This window comes from Polypterus senegalus, chromosome 9 (genome assembly GCF_016835505.1).
Source record: "Polypterus senegalus isolate Bchr_013 chromosome 9, ASM1683550v1, whole genome shotgun sequence".
Classification (NCBI taxonomy): domain Eukaryota; kingdom Metazoa; phylum Chordata; class Cladistia; order Polypteriformes; family Polypteridae; genus Polypterus; species Polypterus senegalus.
The window spans coordinates 72,186,408-72,202,489 of record NC_053162.1 but is presented as its reverse complement, the minus strand read 5'-3'; the positions used below and the strand labels follow the sequence as shown (position 1 = coordinate 72,202,489).

The 16,082-nt window shown below is 39.5% G+C and overlaps 1 protein-coding gene across 2 annotated transcripts in view; it reads left to right on the top strand.

The window, feature by feature from the left end:
- Positions 1-16,082, top strand: part of LOC120535424 (E3 ubiquitin-protein ligase RNF166) — an 85,731-nt gene that overhangs the window by 55,327 nt on the left and 14,322 nt on the right. For both annotated transcript variants that reach the window (XM_039763257.1, XM_039763258.1), the window contains exons 2-3: positions 581-737; positions 1,267-1,379. In XM_039763257.1, the coding sequence (XP_039619191.1) occupies positions 581-737; positions 1,267-1,379 (270 nt within the window). The remainder of the gene's footprint in view (positions 1-580; positions 738-1,266; positions 1,380-16,082) is intronic.

Below are 16,082 nucleotides of genomic sequence, written 5' to 3'. Positions count from 1 at the left end.
TACTGTGTTTACACAGTTAACAAAGTATGGCTTCCAGTTAATGAAAGCATATGTTCAGCAGGCAGGTCAGTTATAGAGTGTCTATCCCAAGATCTGTCATGCATGAGAAATTAGATTGGCTTTCCTCATTTTGGGTTTGCTTTACACCTCTTAGAGATCAAATGACGAAAAAAGAAAGGTCCTTGTACCATTCTGTTGTGGTTGTGCGTCATGCACTCAAAAAAATCTGGTTATCTGTATAGGTCAGATGCTTACTGTGCAATTATAGGGCCTTTCTGGAAAGAGCTGCTGTGCACTGTGCTGCCGGTATTACATATGTCTACTCAATTTATTAATTTTGTGTGTGTATTTGTTTGTATAAATGTTTGTATAACCATGTGTAATATAAGTGAACAGTTTTAAAATTCCTGGTTACACTTAATTCTTGTAGATGCCTTTTATTTTCATTTGTAGTATCCTACAGATATACTGTACATTTAAAGCACAAACAGAAGTAGATTTGAAATAGACTAAAATAAGGTATGGAATTAAAAATATGGTTACTGTAAAATAACTGATTGTTTCTCTCCTAATCTTGTAGCTTCTGTGGTGAATGTCTCCAGCCATGCCTCCAGGTCCCTTCACCCCTCTGTCCGTTGTGCCGCATGCCTTTTGACCCAAAGAAGGTGGAAAAATCATCAAATGTTGAAAAGCAGCTCTCTTCCTACAAGGCTCCCTGCAGAGGCTGCAGTAAGAAGGTGATTTTTTTGTTGATTTTGGCAGATATTAAAAATCAGATGAAGTAATGGTCAATAAAGGTCACTACACCTTTTTCCTATATACAGGTAATTTCTGCTGTGTGGGACCTCAGTCATTGCTGGTAATGCTCATGAGGCTTTTTATCAGCTACAGCAGTTGTGGTGACATAAAGAACAAATTTATTTCTCACAGTCTGTCCCTACCCTCACTTTGCAGGGCATTACAGCATAGCATAACTTTGCCTGTCCTATAAGTATTGCTTGTGCAAAGTCTATGCAAAAGTCAGCAATCTTGTGCCAATATGACTCATATTCTCTTACTTTGTGTAATGCTTAAAATACAAGTACTATAAATTAAAAACTGAGCAGAACTATTTTTCCACATGATTTATATCTATGCAGAAAATGTTCAGTTGCCATTTGACTGCAAAGCACTACCTACAGTAAATGCCAACTGTCAACCTGGTAAACCAGAGTTAACTGCTTTTGCCTAGGAGGTAGTTATTTTTTCCCCTTTTTGTTGTTTTAGGTCACACTTGTCAAAATGAGGTCTCACATTTCTTCTTGTACAAAGGTTCAGGAACAAATGGCAAACTGCCCAAAATTTGTCCCCGTCATACCCACCTCCCAGCCCATTCCAAGGTAAGAACCCCCCCTTTATATAAATAAAAAAGGATAATACTTCAAGATCATAAGGGTGTCCGTACAATTGCTCAGTGACCATTAGTTAGTCACTTCACTTGCCAGTAATACTGTACATATTTTGAAAAAAATACACTGAATTTGGTATAAATTAATGTGTGGGCTGAAATATGTATATTATTGCATTTTTTATTATTATGTTTTGGACTCGTGGTTTTTAGCAATTTTTTATACTTTTTGTACTTTAAAGTCTTTTTCGTTTATGCAGCTTGTTAAGGTTATTAAGAACATAATCTAGATGTGTACTGTTTTATATTGTTATTAGGGAAACTACAGAAGCGAGCAGAATTTATACATTTTATTGCTAAACAGAGATATATTATTTAGAATGTAAAACAGCAATGTTTGCCTAAAATCAGAAGATCAGAGTGAAAAACTACAAGTGAAGCAGAATGTGATTCTGAATGACTATGTCAAGAAGGAGCTCAAAGGAGGAAACTGCCTTTGATTAAATGCCAGTCAATTACAGTGACATAAACGGCCACACAGAAAATTTAGAGATCAAAGTGGCCTGATAAAATGTCTTTAAACTTTGAAGAAATCTATACAGCTATACAGATGACATAAACACCAACTCCTGATCTAAAAGGTATGGTACTACTGCAACATTTTGTCCATTTTTATTTATTTTGGCTGTGGGGTGGTTTCTTTTTTATTTAGCATACTAATGATTTGATCTTGTAGATTGAGTCCATATTGTCCAGTTAAAATATCTGATTTGCTTACTCATAATTATGTAAGTATTGTGACGTGTCTTGCCATTGCATGGGCTGTAGGGAGTGGAAGCAGTGTTGGGGTGGAGTCTTGGGGAAACATTTTTTTGTAAGGGCTTCGGGCACCTCCTTAGAGAGAGAACTGAGTAAAAGGGATCCGGGTTAATTAATGGTGCATGAAGAAAAGGGGAGGTGGTAGCCGGAAGTGGTAGTTGGGGCAGGAGTGAAAAGAAAACAGTATCAAGTGGTGAATGGAGCAAAACAGTTAAAGAGGTAGATATGACAAAGGTGAATTGTCTTTGTTATTTTTGGAGGTGTCCCCATGACCCAGACAACGGGCGGCGGTAGGGCACCATTTATATTGCAGCATATTCAACAAAATGCCAGTTGGCATTTGGAAGACTCCCCCGGACAAGCAGCTCCTGAGTGTGTTTATTCGATGGAACGTCACAGTATGTTTGTGTATAGTGAACAGTAATACCTGAGTTAATGAGGTAGTTACAATACATTCTAGAACGTCACTGGAGAAATATGGATATGTATACATATTGCATTGACAGGGATAAGGAAGGTGGTCATTGCTTATTCCACGACAAAACCTGCTCTTTCTTTCCTTACCCACCTTCTCTCCAACACACTGCCACCACCCTGATTTTCTGGATCTACTTCCATCTGGCTCCACTTGCTGTCATCTACTTTGTCTACTCTAGGCTGCCACTTTCTTGGTGTCAGATGCAACACCATCTGCTGTCACTTTCCCCAACTCCATGAACAAATTCAACCCAGAGTTCTTATGAAGACGTAGTATCCAGGTCAGTGGATTTAAGCAGAGATACACATCTCCTTCTTGGAGGTAAATGCTCTCTATCTGTGCCCCATCTTCCACATGCTGCCCTGGCTGCTTTCATAGCTGGATGCTAACCCCAATTATTCTGCTATGTGTCTTTTCTTTTCTCTGCCTTCTGCCCTCTTTATAGTCTATGTTTTATTAAACTTACTGCACAATGTATATGAAATACCTTAGCACTCAGGTATAATAATATCATGTCCTGCAGTATGCAGAATGTTAACAACACACAAAAAGTCTTGTGTAGGAAGCATCCACAATGACTATTTTTCAGTTACACAGAAAAAAGAATTAAGACAAATGATACTGATTATACTGTAGAATAGCAGCAGTGAGACGCGCCAGTGTTCAGTCAATGGGTTAATGTTGATACTGTATCACATAGTACTGTATTTTGTTGAATCAGGTAGCTGCCTTCGGCATTAATGATACCCCTCTTATTTGGTTTACTTCATACCTGTCCAATCATACTCAGTTTGTTCAGCTAAAAAACTCTTCATAACAATCCCTCCCAGTCACTGGTGGTGTTCCCCAGGGCCCGTTGCTTGGCCCCTTACTGTTTTTAATATATCTACTCCCTTTAGGTGGCATTTATAAGAAATTTGGAATCAACTTTCATTTTTATGCAGATGATGCTCAGCTCTATATCTCTACAAAGCCCAGCTCTGTCCTTCCTCCTTCCTGCCTCAGTGATTGTCTACTTTAAAAAAAGTTTCCTTCCAATTTCTTCCAACTCAATAGCCCTAAGACAGAAGTTCTCTTCATTTACTCCAGGTCTGCTTTATCAAAATTAATAGTTTCTCACTTAACATTGATGGTACCTCAGTCTACCCCTCGATTCAGGTTAAGAGTTTGGGGGTTATCTTTGATAGTATTCTCCTTTTTGAATCCCATATCAATAATGTTACACAGTCATCTTTTTTCCATCTCTGTAGCATTGCACACCTACGACACTCCATCACATTAAATAAAACCGCTATTCTTACTCACACATTGGTTACTTCCCGCATTGATTATTGTAATTCTCTTCTCTTTGGTCTCCCATATAAGCATCTTCATAAGCTTCACCTTGTTCAGAATTCTGCTGCCAATATTATAACTCAGATCTCTTCCATACAACACATTACTCTGTCTCTTAAGCAGCTTCATTGGCTTCTGGTAAAATTTCACATTGATTTTAAAATCCTTTTACTTACCTTCAAAGCACTTCATAACCCTGTTCCATTATACCGCTCTGACTTCATACATGTTTATACTTACAACCTGACTCAGGTCCTCCACATCTGGTCTCCTCATCACCCACCTTGCATGTCTGATTGCTTTGTTTATTTTCAGTTCCATGAATATATGTATATGTGTATGTTTACACACATATTAACTTACTGTTGGCTTTATGATTTTATTGTTTGTATGGTGTCCTTGGGTGTTTAGAAAGGCACCTTGAAATAAAATGTTTTACTGTTATTATTATTATGACTAATGTATAACAGCATTGTAGTGAGAAAGTCCTTGAACTTGTCGTTGTGCTTGTGCTGCAGCATGTTTTATGCTGAGTTCATTACCTGGGAGCTTCATTAATTGAGCTTCATTAATTGAGAATTTGTTAACCAAGTTATCCTTGTACGTCTGTACATATGACAATATTACTAATACATTTTCCACATGTTTCATTTTAACCTTTCAGACACATTCAATTTCATTGCTCAATCTGTTGTTTTTGTCTTTTAACTAATTATCTCTTTCACTACACAGAAAGAATTCCTTACAATCCTAGTGCATTTCTTGGCTCTCTTGAGTGAGCTGGATATATAATACAGTATATATATATATATTTGCTCTCAATATACTCCTGTTGTCCTGTGGGTCTTTTCAATGTCGTACAATTCATGCATCTCATCTATATATATATAATTCACTAAGGTAAGACAACCATCACTAAGGCAAGACAACCATGGAAAGCACGCCGGAAGGGGCGTGGATTCACTAAGCCGCCGACAAGTAAGACACCTATGGCGCACGCAGGAAGGTGCCATGCCCACCAACTCTTAAGACCATTGGATACGACGACAACTCGCAGGGCCACGACCACCAACTCGGACACGAGGACACAGAAAAAATGGCGTCATTTATATTCGTCTGTCGTAGAGGCCACATGCAGTGCAGGTCATGCACCTCCGAGCTACGTTGACTGTTCATAGAGGCATGTTTCTCGCGGAGGTGAAATGCCATATGCAGCGTGTGAAACGGTTTGCGAGGGGTATCCCATGGGATCCTTAAAACAATCCTTTACAACTGAGGTTAAAGCACAATGAAGTAAGCAGTCTTTAAAAACCGAGTTTTCGGTTACTACGCACGACTGCGTGTACCATAGAAAACTGTTTTACACGCTACATACAGCGATTCGCATCCGAGACAAACATGCGTCTTCTTAGATGCTCCTGCAGGAACACGGAAGACGTTTCCCTGCCCACCAACACTCCTTTTTCACCAGCCGGCATCTACCCTCGCTCTCTAGGCATTCACACTGCCTGCCCATTTGCCCGGACGCAAAAACTCAGCGACCACCCAGTTAGTCTCTTTCGTCTGTGGTAAGAGTTCACATGCACGTCTGAGCCACGCGGTGTTTGTTATGCCGCGGGTTCACTATTGTGTTGTATTTTGCTCTCTCCAGAGTTCCATCTTTTCATTCACTTACTGTTGTATTCTCGCACCAACCCGTTTTAGACATCCGTGTCTTTCCTGAAGCGTTTAGCATTCAATAAATAATTATGCATGAGATTGACCGTGTGTCTACCCAGCGCAGAGAGTCATGGGTAAGCCGTTGAACTCCATTCGGGCTACAAGCTGTGGAATTCCCACTAAGTGTGACTCATACGCTCCCACTCATTACGTCCCTACCCTTTGTACACACCCCCCTCCCACCTCGCTACTACCGTGGTCGGATGTCTTGGTGCATTATATATAGAAAGGCAGCCAAAACCGCACAGAGCAATGAAAAGTCTAGAGTTCCATCTTTTCATTCACTTTCTGTTGTATCCTCAAACCCTCCCTTTTTAGACAACTGTGTCTTTCCAGAAGTGTTCAACCATCAATAAATAATTATGCCGCGTTTGTTATGCCGCGGGTTCACTATTGTGTTGTATTTTGCTCTCTCCAGAGTTCCATCTTTTCATTCGCTTACTGTTGTATTCTCACACCAACCCATTTTAGACAACCGTGTCTTTCCAGAAGTGTTTAGCATTCAATAAATAATTATGCATGACATTGAGCGTGTGTCTACCCGGCGCAGAGAGGCGTAGGTAAGCTGTTGAACCCCATTCGGGCTGCAAACCATGGAATTTCCACTAAGTGTGACTCATACGCTTCCACTGGTTGCGTCCCTACCCTTTGTGTACACCCCCCTCCCACCTCGCTACTACCGTGGTCGGGTGTCTTGGTGGATTATATTTAGAAAATCAGCCAATGACTCAAGTGACGAGTTGGAGGTGGGCACATGAGCAGGCAGTACATACTGAACGAGAATTCAGCAGACTAGCATGACGGAGGGAGCTGAATGGATGTCCTTCTCCTCTCCTCTTGTTCCACACTCCGCGCCGTGCACCCCCATCCCTCCGTCTGGCAAGAGAAGGCGCGATTGCCGTCCGCCAGATTTCAGTCACAGACGATTGTGTGTTGGTTCGTTCCGTGCAGTGTTACAATGTTGCTTTTCTTGCTGATTTATTACATTACCAATTTTTCAAATGTTAATTTTCCCCCAGTGCTTAAAAATTATTAAAAAACTGGCCTGATTATGCGGTGTATAGTACGCCGCGGGTTGGTTAGTTGGATTAATTACCCACAACAATGTTAAGGATGTTTTTGGAGTACATAATGTGTTCGACATTAAAACAAATTCAGCTAATGTATTCTGTTTAGGATGATGAAATACAATTTTACCAGCTATAGTTAACATTACTAGAGGTAATAAGTTTTATTACAGAGCAGTATTACCTGTTATCATTGATTCTTGTTGTTTGCTGTCAAAGTTCCAAAGGGTATAGGATGCACTGTTAAAAGTCTCGTTTTGTCTGATTAAGAGGCAGCACTGTTGTGTATTTATTAGCTGTTCTTTTCATCATGCTGACTGGAACTTATTGATCAGAATTCTTTCTTTTTAAGGCCAAAATGGCAACATGTTACAGACCGTCCAATTCAGATATCTGTGTTGTCTTGACTCAGGGTTTTCTTGGCTTTTGAAGATTTTTCTTCTTAAGATTTGCTTTTATTTTTTCTTAATTTTTTTCTAATTTCACTAAGGCTTTTTGCTTTTGACGAGTTTTTGTCTGGTGCCCCTGCTCAACTTATCTGAAGGATAGTTTAGTTATAGTGTATTTTAGTACTTGTCTGAAAATGGTTTTGATCTGTCATTTAACTTATGATACAAGACAGTAAGAGGTCTGTTATGTGATGCATACAATATATGGCATGATTAGGCCAGTGTTTATTGAATGTATTGTGTATAGTTTCAGTACATTTGTGGTTGAGAAATCGAAGAATTATACAGCATGCATACAGTTAACTGCTGCTTCGTAATCTTTATTTATTCACTGTCTTTCTCAGCTAATTTTAATCCAGCTGTTCATTACTATTTAAGGATTGCTTAGCCCATGATTAACACTTGTGGCCAAAATTAAAGACTGTGTATGTTATTATAGTGTAAAAGTAATACATTTTGCACCATGTAGAAAATTAAGTTGGTCACTCCATTGAACAGCAAAAAAGTCTTACCAGATTTTTTTTTCTTTAATGATTATGCAGTTTTTTTGTTTTTAAGTATCTTGTGGAAGTAATTCAGAGCACAATGAGCAAGGCATGATGGTGTAAAGTTGAAATGAATACTGTGAACCAAATTAAGAAAGATACCAGTGCTGCTTCATTGTATTTGGCTAATGACTGATAATGTGTACTGCTCTTTTACAGTAAAATCACAGTATTACAAAACATATATATACTGTGTGTATATGTATGTATGTATTCATAAACTGCTCCAAAGAATTCATGGAACACTTTGAAAACATATCGGATCTCAATGGGGAAAAAAAATCATGGTGAATATCTATAGTCATGGCTGAAATTATTGGCACCCCTGGAATTTTCCCAGAAAATGCACTATTTCTCCCAGAAAATTGTTGCAATTACAAATGATTTGGTATACACATGTTTATTTCCTCTATGTGCATTGGAATAACACAAAAAACAAAGAAAAAAAGCCAAATCTGACATAATTTCACACAAAACTCAAAATCCAGGCTGGACAAAATTATTGGCACCCTCAACTTAATATTTGGTTGCACGCCCTTTGGAAAACTCCGAACTCTCCAGTGCTTTGTCTTCAACCATTTCTGGGTGCTTTTAGAATTATTTTTGGGGTCATTGTCCTGGTGGAACACCCATGACCTCTGATGCAGACCCAGCTTTCTGACACTGGGCCCTACATTGCACCCCAATATCTTTTGGAAGTTTTCAGATTTCATGATGCCTTGCACACAGCCTTTTTTTCTCTGTTTTTTTGTGTTGTTCCGATGCACATGAAGGAAATAAATATTTGTACAGTAATCCCTCGCTATATCGCGCTTTCTTTTAATTGTGAGAAAGAACTGTCATCTCTGTCTTGTCATGGAGCACAGTTTAAACTTTTGACTAAAGGGTGTTATTTCATGTCTAGAGTGCTCTAATAATGTTAACAGTGTGGGAGAGTTTATAAGGGCTTAAAATATATAAAAATAACCATACAAAGATATGGTTTCTACTTCACGGATTTTCACCTATCGCGGAGGGTTCTGGAACGGATTGAGGAATTACTGTATACCAAAACATTTGTAACTGCAACAATTTTCTGGGAGAAATGGTGCATTTTCTGGGAAAATTCCAGGGGTGCTGATAATTTCAGTCATGACTGTATACTAATATGGACTGGTTAATGTGTTAGGAAAGAAAAGAAAAAGATGCCACATCATTTGATGGAAATGAAAGTTATCAATGTATAGAGGGTTGAATTAAAAGACACCCCAAAAATCAAAGTGAAAAAAATGATGTGGCAGGCTAGTCCATTTTCCCGAAATTTCATTGCAGCAATTCAAAATCATACTTAGTACTTTTGTGTGGCCCCCACGTGCTTGTATGCATGCCTGACAATGTTGATCCTCCCAGATCTAGACCAGGACATCACTGAGCTCCTGGACAGTATGAGGTGCAACCTGGCGGCATCGGATGGACTGAAACATTATGTCCCAGAGGTTTTCTATTGGATTTAGGACAGGTGAGCATGGGGGCCTGTCAATGGTATCAGTTCCTTCATTCTCCAGGAACTGCCTGCATACTCTCGCCCCATGAGGCTGAGCATTGTCGTGCATCAGGAGGAACCCAGGACCCACTGCACTAACATAGGGTCTGACAATGGGTCCAAGGATTTCATCCCAATACCTAATGGCAGTCAAGGTGCCATTGTCTACCCTGTAGAGGACTGTGCGTCCCGCCATGGATATGCCTCCCCAGACCATCACTGACCCACCACCAAACCGGTCATGCTGAATGATGTTACAGACAGCATAATGTTCTCCATGATTTCTCCAGACCCTTTCACGTCTGTCACATGTGCTCAGGGTGACCCTGCTGTCATCTGTTATAAGCACAGGGCACCTGTACTCTGATTAAAAGGTGTTCCTTTAATTTTTTGAGCAGTGTGTATAGGTATATATATATATATATATATATATATATATATATATATATATATATATATTGTGGACTGGGACCCGGACACAGACAGACAGACATCGTTGGCTCCACCACACACTGTTTATTTTCAACAATATTTACCAGATTAAGTGCACAACAAACCCCAGTGCCTCTTGCACCGATTCCCCACTGTCCAGGCCTCACAGTCTTTGTGCCTTCCTGGCCGCCTCCCATCCTCTCTCTCAGCTCCGTCCTCTTCCACCCGACTCTCGCCCATGACTGGAGGGAGGCGGCCCCTTAAGTAGGAACCCGGATGGGCTCCAGCTGCTTCCCGGCACTCCCTGGGAAGCCGTCCGGGTGTCTCCTGTCTTCTTCCCCCCCAGCACTTCCTGGTGTGGCTGAAGTGCTGGGCTCCAGGGTTCCTCAGGCACCGGGGCGCCGCCTGGCGGTGGCCACAGGCCCCTACAGGGCTGGGCTTCCAAGCCCTGTACCCGAGGCCCCCAACATAACCAGGACGGATGCCCCCTCACGGTCTGGAGGAGGCGCAAGCCCTCCTCCAGTCCTCCTGGGCGTGACCACACTATATATATATATATATATATATATATATATATATATAGTTAGGTCCATAAATATTTGAATAGAGACAACTTTTTTGTAATTTTGGTTCTGTACATTACCACAATGAATTTTAAATAAAAAACTCAGATGCAATTTAAGTGCAGACTTTCAGCTTTAACTCAGTGAGGTGAACAAAACAATTGCATAAAAATGTGAGGCAACTAAAGCATTTTTTAACACAATTCCTTCATTTCAGGGACTCAAAAGTAATTGGACAATTGACTCAAAGGCTATTTCATGAGCAGGTGTGGGCAAGTCCGTTGTTATGTCATTATCAGTTAAGCAGATAAAAGAGGTGTGGTGCTTGCATGTGGAAGATTTTGCTGTGAACAGACAACATGCAGTCAAAGGAGCTCTCCATGCAGGTGAAAGAAGCCATCCTTAAGCTGCAAAAACAGAAAAAACCCATCCGAAAAATTGCTACAATATTATGAGTGGCAAAATCTACAGTTTGGTACATCCTGAGAAAGAAAGCAAGCACTGGTGAACTCAGCAACGCAAAAAGACCTGGATGTCCACGGAAGACAGCAGTGGTGGATGATTGCAGAATAATTTCCATGGTGAAGAGAAACCCCTTCACAACAGCGTATCGATATCCAAGTCTACCATAAAGAGAAGACTGCATGAAAGTAAATACAGAGGGTGTACTGCAAGGTGCAAGCCACTCATAAGCCTCAAGAATAGAAAGGCTAGATTGGACTTTGCTAAAGAACATCTAAAAAAGCCAGCACAGTTCTGGAAAAACATTCTTTGGACAGATGAAACCAAGATCAACCTCTACCAGAATGATGGCAAGAAAAAAGTATGGAGAAGGCGTGGAACAGCTTATTATCCAAAGCATACCACATCATCTGTAAAACACGTTGGAGGCAGTGTGATGGGCATGCATGGCTGCCAGTGGCACTGGGACACTAATATTTATTGATGATGTGACACAGGACAGAAGCAGCCGAATGAATTCTGAGGTGTTCAGAGATATACTGTCTGCTCAAATCCAGCTAAATGCAGTCAAATTGGTCGGGTGGCGTTTCATGATACAGATGGACAATGACCCAAAACATACAGCCAAAGCAACCCAGGAGTTTATTAAAGCAAAGAAGTGGAAAATTCTTGAATGGCCAAGTCAGTGACCTGATCTTAACCCAATTGAGCATGCATTTCACTTGTTGAAGACTAAACTTCGAACAGAAAGGCTCACAAACAAACAGCAACTGAAAGCCACTGCAGTAAAGGCCTGGCAGAGCATTAAAAAGGAGGAAACCCAGCATCTGGTGATGTCCATGATTTCAAGACTTCAGGCTGTCATTGCCAGCAAAGGGTTCTCAACCAAGTATGAGAAATGAACATTTTATTTCCAGTTATTTAATTGTTCCAATTACTTTTGAACCCCTGAAATGAAGAAATTGTGTTAAAAAAATGCTTTAGTTGCCTCACATTTTTATGCAATCGTTTTGTTCACCTCACTGAATTAAAGCTGAAAGTCTGCACTTCAACTACATCTGAGAGTTGTTGCATTCATTGTGGTAATGTACAGAACCAAAATTAAGAAAAAAGTTGTCTCTGTCCAAATATTTATGGACCTATATATATGGATATATATATCCTGGAATGGGAAAGCAAGGCGACGATATGTGATCTTCTCGGAAGACATTTAAAAGACACGCAAGACAAAAAAGACTGGCCATGGAGCGTCTCGCGGGGACCATAAACATGAGACTTGGTGCCAAGAGATTGTCCCAGGGCCGTCTCGCAAGGACGTGGAACATAAGATTCTTGCAAGAGACGCCCTTCTTATCAAATAAGAGCATGGACAGCCAGCAAAACATTCAGTCATGTAAAGTCACATAGCACACTTACTGTGCTCTCGGCAAAGAAGAAAGAGCGGCACGGACAAAAGAGACCCAAGGCGGGATACACATACAGAGAAAGGTACACAATATGAAAGCAGTAAAATTCGAAAGTTTTGTAGCGTCCCAGCCAAGCTGAAGCCTTTTTTGTTTTAAGTGACTGTTAGGTCCGTTCAAGGGAGGGCAGAGTACAGCATGGAAGACTGATAGCTGGGTACTGATTGATGCGGTAAGGGGGAGGCGAGAGCCATGGGAGGAGGGGTTGGAGAGGATGCTAGAAAGTTGTGTTTGGGGTTATGAAGTCGGCAATTGTTAAAGTAGAACTTTTGTGACACTTTATTACGTCAGTTGCTACAGTATCAAAAAAAATGTAGTACAGTACAAAAACAACATTTATTTATATAGCACATTTTCATACAAAAAGTAGTTCGAAGTGCTTTACATAATGAAGAACAGAAAAATAAAAGACACAGTAAGAAAATAAAATAAGTCAACATTAATTAACATAGAATAAGAGTAAGGTCCAATTGCCAGGGTGGACAGAAAAAACAAAAAAAAACTCCAGACGGCAGGAGAAAAAAATAAAATCTGTAGGGATTCGAGACCATTAGACTGCCCATTCTCCTCTGGGCATTCTACCTAACATAAATGAAACAGTCCTCTTTGGATTTAGGGTTCTCACAGAAGGGCTTGATGATGGTGGTCACGTAGACTTCTGGCTTTTAATCCATCCATTCATTATTGTTGGAGCATCATGCTTTGACTGCGCCACCACCACAAAGAAACCGGAAAAAGAAACAGAAGAGAGAGTAGCGGTCAGTACAGATTTTAGAGCCACCATAAATAGTTATTACGATGAATTGAACATACAGAGTATCAGGATTAAGTTAAAGTGAAGTTATAAAAAGGCCATGTTAAAGTAATGTGTTTTCAGCAGTGTTTTAAAGTGCTCTACTGTATTAGCCTGGCGAATTCCTATTGACAGGCTATTCCAGATTTTAGGTGCATAGCAGCAGAAGGCCGCCTCACCACTTCTTTTAAGTTTAGCGTTTGGAATTCTAAGGAGACACTCATTTGAGGATCTAAGGTTACGATTTGGAATATAGGATGTCAGACATTCCAATATATTAACTGGAGCGCGATTATTTATGGCTTTATAAACCATAAGCAGTATTTTTATGTCAATCCTGAATGACACAGGCAACCAGTGTAGTGACATCAAAACTGGAGCAATGTGTTTGGATTTTCTTTTCCTAGTTAGGATTCTAGCAGCTGCATTCTGCACTCGTTGCAAGTGATTTATGTCTTTTTTGGGTAGTCCTGAGAGGAGTGCGTTACAGTAGTCTAGTCTACTGAAAACAAAAGCGTGAATTAATTTTTCAGCATCTTTCAATGATAAGAGGTCTAACTTTTGCTATGTTTCTTAAGTGAAAAAATGCTGTCCTAGTGGTCTGATGAATATGCGATTTAAAATTCAGATTACAGTCAACAATTACCCCTAAGCTTTTTACCTCCGTCTTGACTTTAATCCTAATGTATCCAGTTTATTTCTAATAGCCTCATTGTATCCATTATTGCTAATGACTAAGATTTCAGTTTTCTCTTTATTTAACTTGAGAAAGTTACTAGTCATCCATTCTGATATACAAGTCAGACATTGTGTTAGTGAATCAATAGAATCGGGGTCATCAGGTGCTATTGATAAGTACAGCTGTGTGTCATCAGCATAGCTGTGGTAGCTCACGTTGTGCCTCGAGATAATCTGGCCTAACGGAAGCATATAGATTGAGAAAAACAGCGGACCCAGGATAGAGCCTTGTGGAACACCATATTGGATATCATGTGTCTTCGAGTTGTAATTCCCACAACTAACAAAAAATTTTCTCCCTGTCAGGTAGGATTCAAACCAATGAAATACATTTATTTATTTTAAAACTTTATTGATGATCTGGGTTAGTATTTTAGAATGCAGTGTCTATATATTTCCCCACTGCGGAGGTGTGAACCACATTGTAGTTTTTCTAAAATAGGGTTTGCATTTTCTTTGCTCAGCCTGTTGAATTGTCAGTTATAGAATATTTTCTGTTACTTAAGCTTATGGATTGAAATGTTCATAAAATATCATGTAAACCCTGTCCGTGAAATAAATGCATTAAAATTTTTATTTTCCTGCTTAATGTGGTACATTTGGACATATGTTAATTATCTGTTTAGACTTTGCTGACAGGGTATTTAGGGTATGCTTAGCTTAAAAAAAAAAGACTTGTGTAATCGTTAGTGGTCAATCTCAGCTGGATGAATTCAGAAGGAAGTTCTTATGGTCACATTTGCATGATTCTAAATGCAAAATGTAGTTTGAGCAAACATATGACCTTCAGTCACATTTGTTGCAGTCTCAGTAGTGGAAATCCACAAGGGGCCTGGAGGCTAAGCTAAGTTACATCTATGTAAATCAGTCCACCTTTACAGTGGTGAAAAAATTAGACTTTTTATATTAGTACTTCAACCAGTTGTGTAACCCATCTTTTATGAGCGGTGGTTATTGGCAGGAAAATGGTTTATTGTCTTGTTTGTTTAATCTTGAATAAAATACTTTGACATTATCTTACAATGCTTTGTCCTTTCCCATTTACATTCACCTAAAACAAGTTTAAATGATCATTTCCATTACATTTTGACAATATTAGGATTATATAAAATAAGCTTATGGTTGATTGGCTGCCTCAAATGAAATAGTGTTGAGTTGGTGCACTGCAGAGTTTGTTTTAGGAGAAACTTTATCTACATCATACTTGTTCATTTTATTTATGTGACATGTTCGTGTAAAGAATACTCTGAATTTAAGCCATAATAACTGACAAGTGGAGGTATAGCATTGGTCATTTAGCGTAGTGGGCCTAGTGTTACTCAAATATCACTCTCCAAAAAAAAACACTCTGCGGAAGATGTCATGTTATTTTATGACCCGCTCAATCCAGACCATGGTCGCAGGGGGTGCTGTAGCCCATCTCAGCTAGTACTGGGTCAAGGCAGGAACAAACCTTGGACTTGGTGCTGGTCCTTTGCATGGTAAATATACCATTCATAGTTCACACACCAAACACACACTAGAGCCAATTTAGACCCACCAGTTCACTTAACTTGCGTGTTTTTGGATAGTGGAAAACAGGAAACAGGAACACCTGGAGCAAACCAACTCTGACACAGGGAGAACATGCAAACTCCATGCAGGTGGGACCTGGATTGTGAACCTGGTCTTCTTACTGCAAAGCAGCAGCGCCATATCACCTCTGCAGAAGATATTTGTGTATTTTTTTATGTCTTGTACTCTAAACTGTCAAAAAAGGATTTTGAGCCATCAGTAGCAAGTAGTAATTAGAGTGCTGCTGAAAACTGGCATTACCATGCAATATAAGCAATATGAGCAACGGATGTACTTGATCCAAAAGAGTCATAGTTGATTACTTTGAATGGCATTGTATGCTTCGAAATTATCATGTATACAGTGTTCATATATTGGTGACTTTTGTGTTTTCTGTTATTGAGTAATGGAGAAGAATTTTGACACTAAACGTTTTTCCCAAAAAAAAAAAAAAAGCAGCCTCAAAACATTTAAATAAAACTTATATAGAAAACTTTAATTTACACCAATCAGCCACATTTAAACCACCTATCTAATGTTGTATAGGTCCACATTGTGCCACCAAAACAGCAAAACATCCTAGCTAGTAGGGTCACACTTAAAAATAAAATAGTGATAGTTTCAGCTTAGCTAAACGGATAAAAATCAGAATTGTCAAAAATTTATATTTTAATGTTTGATGATGATATGTAGATATTTAATTTTAACCCTTAATATAACCTTGACTTAAACAGCTCATTGTCATATACAGCAGCA